At 36.9% G+C, this 9,050-nt stretch overlaps 1 protein-coding gene across 1 annotated transcript; it reads right to left on the bottom strand.

Annotated features, from left to right (window-relative positions):
- Positions 1–8,608: 8,608 nt before the first annotated feature.
- On the bottom strand, positions 8,609–8,998 carry LOC140142424 (uncharacterized). The gene has a single exon (XM_072164395.1). The coding sequence runs from the start codon at positions 8,996–8,998 to the stop codon at positions 8,609–8,611; it is 390 nt and encodes a 129-aa protein (XP_072020496.1).
- Between the last annotated feature and the right edge of the window lie 52 nt (positions 8,999–9,050).

Raw genomic sequence — 9,050 nt, 5'->3', positions numbered from 1 at the left:
GAAGTAAGAAACAAAGGCACTAAAGTGACTTTAATTTGCTTAATTGCACACAAATCGCTTAAAACCGTTATTGCAGACTTGTGAAGTCCATCTTGGTGTCAGCTACGTCTTGTGGCCTTTCATTTGAGGGCAACTATAATTAGCTCACGGTTGTTTGATGGGATCATTTATTAGTTTTTCAAACAAAACATCACGTACAACCAAATTTTAGGCTTAAACAGCTAAATGTGATATCGTGCTAATGTATACAGATGCTTTTGAGTCATTCTCAATTTGGAATTCCCCTCTTTTACAAAATTATTCACTTTCATAGCATTTTTATAGCTTTTTCGGATATAAAATGTATCTATTAATGACAAAATTGGTGGCGCTATTTAGTTACTGGAAATTTCTCTTTCAAGCTTTTAATACGGATAATTCCTTTTATTGTTTGATGAAATATGTTTATAAAATTTCCTTGTTGCTTGTTTCACCTATTCCAGCTGTTTTAATGGCAGTATTAATCACCTACCCCTTGCAAATAACGAAATATGATTTAGGATAAATAGCGCCATCTATAGTTTGCATTTAGTTAATAATGAAGCCAATTCTATATGCATCAAACAACCGTGAGCTTTGTACTAGGGTCCACCACTGTGTTGTCTAGATCATGAGACAATGAGAAAAGTCGTTTTTGTCCATGGTATTCGTAGGTAAACTTAGCGAAAACGTCAAAGGTTACCTTCGAATAAACCAATTTGGACACGAATTACTCAAACCAGAAGGTCGGTAAACGTTTAAAATGAAACACACATGACAGCTGACAAATCCAAGTATTTATCCCCTTCTAATCTTCTTCGAATCTGATTTTTCTTTCAAATGAGCAGACCGTCGTCTATTTCAGTACATATTTTTCAACAATTAAGCCGTATTCAGTTTTGCATGGTGGGCATGTATGTGAATTCGCAACTTTCATTGACATATGATTTGATAGCAAACATACAGGCCTTCGTTATGTACCAATATGGGCATTGGCATGAATGGCGGTGTTTCACAATACTGTCATGATGTCAAATTGTATTCGTAGGTAACATTCGGTTACCGAAATTTACCTACGAATACTTGCTTTTATTGTTGACATCTCAGAAATATTTAAACGCAGGCTATTGAAACTTGATAGAAATAAAGAGTGTATTACCCTGCACCTATTGCTTAACTATTGTTTACTATTCTCTCAGTTTGTGGAAATGACACAGCTTTTAACATGTATTCGGAGGTAATGCATATTTTTACTAAACCTACCTTTGTGCCATTTAGAATTTCTGGCAGCTAAACACAATAATAAAGATGTCCGAATGCAATGCATTTCAGTATTGGACATATCAAAGCTTGTATCAATTGCGCATTTATTAGTGATTTCCATTTTTTAAAGATATATTTAGTGCTATGAAAAATTGTATTCGTAGGTAATGAAAAAAAAAATACCACTCAAAAATTATCACAAAAATGCACAATTATGTACAAATATGTGAAAAATTGAATAGGCAATCTTTGAATATACACCTTTCAGGAAATCAATTTAGATTCAATCCAATGACTTCTTTTCATAACTGATTTAGATGTTTTTAAAAATACATTAAGAAATATTTTGAAAAAAATGGGTAAAAATAGCATGTTTTGGGGTCTCTGTGTCTAAGTTTTTCACAGAAGGGGTCTTATTATATATGGCGCGAAGCGTATGATCAAGGCGAATAAACACAATACAAAAACAAATGCCAATTGATTAATACTTTTAAGTTATGGCCCTGAACATGCCGTGAACACTTTTCATTGGATTCGACCATATGCTTATCCTCGTCCACTAAAAAGCACGGTTTCGTGATTCTGACCAGCGCCCGAATATGGATATGGGACCAGGGCTGGAATTCGTCGTCGGTCAAAGTGGATTTATTAAATTTCAAACCAGGGGTCGCCGGGTCGAATCCTGCTCCAGCCTGTTTTTCCTTGCTCCACTTCTTCATTTAATATTGTTACCAGATTAGTTTATCTGTAGGCCTATATATTATTTACTGCAAAACTGATATTATTTTATTCTGTGAATTATTTTTAACATCCCTTGTTGTCACGGAGGTACTATTTTTTTCAATAGAACCTTAAATAAAAATGAAAATAGAGTCTTTTTTATTTGTTCTGCTTGATGCGCACTGCACAATAACAACCCAGCAACAATGTTTTTAAAACCTTTAATCAAAACGTACATTTAAATGTCTGGTTATATAAAGATAATGAATGTGTTTTTGAAATGTTAGTGTAAAATATTGTTGGCAAACATTTTTGCAAAACATTTGTTTTCAACAGTTCAATAACAATCTATTAGAATGTTTTACATCAAGTTTTCAAAAATGTTTTATGAATGTTATTAAACCTTTTTTTTGTTAAACGTTGTGTGTTCGCTGGGAATACCAATCCTCGATTAGATAATAGATACGCAATAAAATCAATTGTTATAACTTATTTCCAGTTCTTGTGTGTTGTAGTAATGGAATAATAATAACAGCACTTAATAATAATTATACAGATAGTTTATAATAGACTCAACGATGTAGAACAGTTTGGCAACTTAATTTGCGTAACTCTACTAATGAACTCAACGATGTAGAACAGTTTGGCAACTTAATTAGCGTAACTCTACTAATAAACTCAACGATGTTGAATAGTTTGGGGCCTTAATTAGCATCAATTCACTTTCGTCTTATCTACATGTATTTTGTGTATTTCAGCGATTCAACTGTAGTCCAAAGTTCCAATACTATTTAATAATGAACTGAATATTCAAAACAAGGAGCACGGGATAAGAATATCCAGTTTCCTATCTCTCGACCTAAGGTATAAGAGCAAAATTATTACATTGATTGTCAGGAGTGGTTTTTGCTTTTTATTTTTTGTTTTTCTTCCTTTATGAGCCTGCATTTTTTTATATAGCTGGTCTGGGTTGTACATTTTGTATAGATGAGTTGACATGTGTTTACATTTGATACGCCCTCTGTTGGTATGAGATCAAAACTGCCAGGCAAAAAACACAATAGTTTACATGGAAGAAGTTGATTTTTCTAACTTTGGTTTCAAAGCAAATACTACTAAAAATGTTATCAAACTTGTTTACAGATGTATCAAGCTATATACATAGTGTCACACATAACTTCAAAGGTTTTTAAAACTTGGATTTTGAAGAAATTTATGTGGTCTGCTATAGATACTCCTGTGCTATTTTGCCTGGCATGAGACAACATAGGGCGGTCTGAATGTAAACATGTGACATCATAGGTTAACTCATCTATAGCTCTGGACCTGTAATTTCCTTGTACCCAAGCGTGTGTCCCTTACGGACCAACCTTAGTAAGGTCACATAAAATTAGTTTGTTGTGTTTTTTTTGTCGTCTGGGGGCGTCTCATGAATTGATGGGGTGGGGTGTTTTTTTCTATGCGAGATTAGCATTTTTAGTACTGTCGGTCTTTTCCAACAATGCTTAAAGAAAGTGATGATTAAAAGTTCCTTGGAGCACCACAAAAGTCTTGAATGTGATTCTTGTTTCTAATAAATTTATTTATTTCTATAAAGTCTTCCTAAAGCATTCCAAAATCTAAAATGTTGTTGAAAATCGAAAATCGGAGGTGGGGGGGGGGGAGCTGCTTTTATCCTTATGTAGTTGACATCATGGGCTAACAAAAATGTCTGATACCAACCGAACCGGAGAAGCTTTTGGCGGGGTCATCGAACCTTACACAGGGGCAAATTTCAAACTTGCGCAAATTGTGTTCATTCCAATGGATTCAGAAAATGCATAGTTTGACCTATCTAGGACGTACCGTTCTTGAGTTATAACCAAAAAGGTCAAATGTCACGTTTTTGGCTCTGTGGGGGTCAAAACATCAAAGTACTCCGACTTTGCCAAAAGAGGTGTCAAAATGTTCGTTTTGAGCAAACAGTTCAAATAAGGATAGGATCGCACCATCTTGGATGTTTCGTTACCTAGGTAACACATCAAAATATGTAAAGGTCAACAGGCCTCAATGGTACATGAACTATTTTTGCCCCCTACCAAACACCCCATCTGAAGGGGTCATGCTCATACACTATGATTGTTAATGATATAATTAAATATGGCAAAGAGGGGCATTAGGGACTACAATATTTAGTTTTCATCATACCTGACTTTAAATACTTATTTCTGTTTTTAAAGGTTTCATTTGATAGATCTGTTATTAAGCTATGTACCACAGAAAAACAAATCCTGGCAGCAATGCGTTCATTTTCAAACACCCTGCATCTACATCTATCTTATACTCAAAAAAGTTGCTGAAGCAATATCTAATTGAGAAACAGTGTGGTGGCATTGCATGAAAAACACAAAAACATATAGACACTAATAATCTTACAAACAAAAATTAGTTGTTACTTAAAGCTGTTTTGAAAGCTGAAATATTGGTGATGTTGAGAGTGTTTGGTGAGAGATCATTCCATTGAACTATTGTACGGGGCCAAAAACTGAATTTGTAACTGTTGATTCTGGTTCTCATAACTCTGTACTTAGCTGGATGGTATTGCCTAGTGTTGTTATCAATCTGGCGTTGGACGTAGTCTGGTTTTGGAATTGCAAGCGATTCATGTTGTATTTTAAACATGGTGGTAAGCCGGGCTTGTTTTCTTCTTTGTTCCAGTGTAGGCCATTGAAATTTATTGAGGATTTGTGTCATGGAGCCCTCTGTTCTGTTGTAGTTCTTTGTGACAAAGCGCGCTGCTCTGTGCTGTATCATCTCAAGACGATGGATATCCGATGATGTAAAAGGGTCCCATACAGCACAGGCATATTCTAGATGGGGTCTTACAAGCATGAAGTATAGCTGTTCCTTTACCTTCTGCGGACATCTCCAAAGATTTCTACGCAGGAACCAGAGGGCTTTGTTTGCCTTAGCTATGATGTTATTAATGTGGATGCTCCATTTTAAATTATGCGAAATGTTTACTCCAAGGTAGGGATGGTGAGAGACATATTCCAGCTCATCATTACACATCGTATATGTACTAATGAGGGGGTTTTCTTGGTTGTGATTCTGAGTGTCTTACATTTAGCGGTATTGAAGCACATTTGCCATTTTTCAGCCCAATTACAAAGAGATGTTAAGTCCTTCTGCAGTATATCTGTATCTTGAGATGTGTGAATGACTCTGTATAGAAGACAGTCGTCAGCGAACAATCGTATTTTGTTGAACTATCGATGTGGTCTGCAATATCATTAATATATAGGAGGAACATTAAAGGGCCCAATAACGTTCCTTGAGGAACTCCTGATTTAACTTTTGCTGGGTCCGATGTTTCACCGTCCACCACAACTCTTTGCATTCTTGTTGTCAACCATTTGTTAATCCATGTCAGGAGGCTGCCGCGCACTCCATAAAAATCTAACTTCTGCAACAGCCTCTGGTGGGGTACAACATCGAATGCTTTCTGGAAATTTATATATGGCAGTTATATTGGCTGTGAGCCAGTCTTCCGGCAGGTCACCTGTGTCAAGTGACTGCTGGAAGATATAACATATGACAGGGGCCAGCTCTTCACTTAGCTCTTTTAGCACATGTGAAGGTATGCCATCTGGTCCACTTGCTTTTCTAGTATTTATTTCTTGCAGGAGCTTTTTTACTCCATCCTGGTCTATTGTTAAAGGATCTATGTCGGGAAATGGTTTACCTTCCATATGTGGAATTTGCTCAAGATTTTCTGAAGTAAACACACTTTCATACTGCTGGTTTAGAGCTTTTGCCTTTCCCTTTGCTGAAGAAATTTCCTCGACATCCACACTAAGTGTGGCCACTCCACATCCATCTCTTTTAAAAGATTTCACGTGCGTCCAAAATTTCTTACCAGTTGTTGGGTTTACTTCATCATTGCCTATAGTTTTTGTACCGTCATCAAGCAAACACATGAAGTTGTCATTTTTGGCTTTCTGCATACTTTTCTGAACAGACTTTCTAAGCTGTTTGAATTGTTCCCACTTCGATTCACTATTGTATTTTTTACAGACTTTGTAAACGCGGGTTTTCTTGCGTATTAGCCTTTTGATCTCGGGAGTCATCCAAGGGACGTCCCATTTTTGCTTGATTGTTTTTTGAGGCACATGTTTTTGCACCATATCATTGACTTTGGTCTTAAAATTATTCCAGCTGGCGCTTGCCAGGTTGGGATTATTTCCTAATTCGTTTTTTTTTTTTTTTGACATTTTCCTGAAAAGCCTTGGATTCCTTTTTCATCTCTTCAACGTTCATTTTCCGAAAAAGATATACTTTCCGGGGTGGTTGTTTGTTAACTTTAGCCTTGACATTGACAACACCTGTAACCCCTTTTATTTTTGAGCCGAACAACTACCGCAAAGCAAAGAAAATTGGAATTTACTACCAGCGCACATGTCGCCAATACGTACCACTCCTTCGGTCGTGTTGTGGTACGACCCTTTGTTGTGTATATCACCGTCCCGCACGCCGTGTACGTACTGTGTGTTATGAACATCGTGTATGCGTTCGACTAATAATTCCATCGTAATAATAAAGCGCCGCGGCGCGCCGGTTCCGGCGTTTTATTCAAAATCTCGGATTTTGACAAAACTACAGCACCTAGAGTCTTGATTTTTGCAGGGTATGTTGCTTTAATAAAGTACAATTTAATCGTGTAAAAAAGGAATTTTAAAAATTCAGTGAGGGCGTCTTCCTCAGCAAATGTTATAATATGGCTTTAAGTGAGTATTCAGTGGTTGATATCAATCTGTTTGAAACGGCAACAAAGACACCACCCCATGAATATCTCTGTCTTTCCTAGACACATTATATTCTGCAGGGAAAATTTCTCCATCTGCAAATGAGCTATCGATGTGGGATTCCTGACCGCATATAACATCAGGTTTATGGGATTCTATTAGGTCCAGTAGGTCAAGTTGCTTGCGCTCGCTATTGAGGCTGCGACAATTCACTATTCAAATGCATTTCTTTACAGTGACGTTAGTGCTCGTTATGGCCCCTGATGGTAGGGCGTTAGGTACCACGAACCACACCCATGTTTGTTAACCATTTTAAGACCTTTAATAGTTCTTTAGAGTTTTTTTTTTTAAAAGTCTTATATCAGTATGGTGTTTATTTTATGTGAGGAACAACTTGTCTTTCCAGTCCTCTTTCGAGCCCACAACTTTTACACATGCAAAATGCCAGAAGTTTGCAAAACAAGCACTGGGGCCGACCACCACCAATGTCCTCCAGTCCACAATCCTGACATATTTGGCAGGATCAGCTTCATTGTCCACTTTTTGCTTATTTGTCTTCTTTACTGGTATGGTTTTAGTGTACTTGTTATTTTTGTTGGTTGGCTTTAACTTCTTATTCAGCTGCTGCTTCTTCTGGAGTACAGCAGCATATTCTACATGGGGCATTAAGGACAACTTCTAACTTCATTTTGTGGCTATCTGTAAATTACTAAGAAGCCTAAAAATCGGAAGTCCACTTTCAACATGACATTTTGTCCATTCAAATCATTGAATTAATGAGACAAATAAATCTTTATAATATGTTTACTAGAGAAGAAGTAGAAGACGAAGAAGAAGAGAGAAGAAGAAGAAGAAGAAGAAGAAGAGAAGAAGAAGAAGAAGAAGAAGAAGAAGAAGAGAGAAGAAGAAGAAGAAGAAAAAGAAGAAGAAGAAGAAGAAGAGATGATTACACAGTACTTACCCTTGTCTCCGTAAGCAAGTGTAATATATGATACTATCATCGTCACTAGTCCTACAACGATACACACCCAACTGCATCTTGCCTTCGATTGATCCATTTTTGTCATTTTCCTGTTGACAAGTTTTGCTTTAAATTAGCAGAAATGTCCTTTCAAATAATTTCAAATGTTTGTGAATTCAAATAACAAATTACTACTGGTATATTCTTTAATCCACTAGAGATGAAATGATGTTTGTCAATTCCAACAGCCTTGTCAGAAGTGATGCCCACATTACCTATTCTACCTCCGATCAGAGACTGGGCTTGTTTGTTTGTTTCCTTGGTGATACGGTAATATTATGTACTACCATTTTAAGTTAAGTGGTTTTGTCGTATATTCTGTTTTGAAGCTAACCAATTATTGTAAGATCATAATGAATTTACCATGGAAACAGATGATTAAGTTAAGTGGTTTTCCCTGGGTGGTTTTAATAATAATAATAACAGGCTCTTATATAGCGCCCTTAACCCAGAGGGTCTCAAGGCGCTTAACAAACTAAAAAACAAAGTACAGCATAAAAATACCAGTATACTTAAGTCTACAATATACAGTCAAAACTACAGTTTGATTTAAAAACTAATATTATACAACAGGAATAGCAAATTCAAATGAAGACAAATAATACACAATAAAAGAGAACAGAGAGCAGAATGTCATGTCGTGGTAGCCTGTATATCAGGCCATCGAATGAGCAAGGAAAAAACAACAACAAAACCACGACATCAGGACATTCTTCCTCTGAACATTATTCCGCATGATTGCACAAAAAATACAGTAAATACAGTTTATAAAGTCAATTGAATGAGATTGCACATGACAACATTATTGATTAAATAGGAAAGTCTTGAGTTGTGTTTTGAAGACATTGATGGATGGAGCAAGTCGTACATGCAAAGGCAAATTGTTCCACTCTTTGTATGCAGCTTCTGCAAATGATCTTCTACCATACGCTGTGCGTGGTCGACGGCGAGGAGCTTTGAGGAGGTTTTGCGTCGAAGATCGAAGAGTCCGGTATGGGGTATAAGGTGTAATGAGTTCCGAGATGTATGGTGGTGCTTGTCCATGAAGAGCCTTGAAAGTAAGTAGGCTGATCTTGAAAGCGATTCTCTTGCGGATAGGGAGCCAGTGTAAGTCGCGCATGATCTTGGAGATGCTGTCCTGCTTCTTTGCGCGTGTGACAAGCCTTGCTGCTGTGTTTTGCACTCTTTGCATTTTCGCGATCTCCTCGTCAGGCAGTCCGTATAGAAGAGAATTGCACTGGTCC

The sequence above is a fragment of the Amphiura filiformis genome, chromosome 2 (genome assembly GCF_039555335.1).
Source record: "Amphiura filiformis chromosome 2, Afil_fr2py, whole genome shotgun sequence".
In the NCBI taxonomy this organism is placed as follows: Eukaryota; Metazoa; Echinodermata; class Ophiuroidea; order Amphilepidida; family Amphiuridae; genus Amphiura; species Amphiura filiformis.
Note: the sequence above shows the minus strand (reverse complement) of the source record. Positions and strands in the feature narration are given on the sequence as shown.

What these genes read in the sequence shown, in the direction of transcription:
- LOC140142424 (XM_072164395.1), bottom strand. Translation starts at nt 8,998, where the DNA reads ATGCAAAGAGTGCAAAACACAGCAGCAAGGCTTGTCACACGCGCAAAG.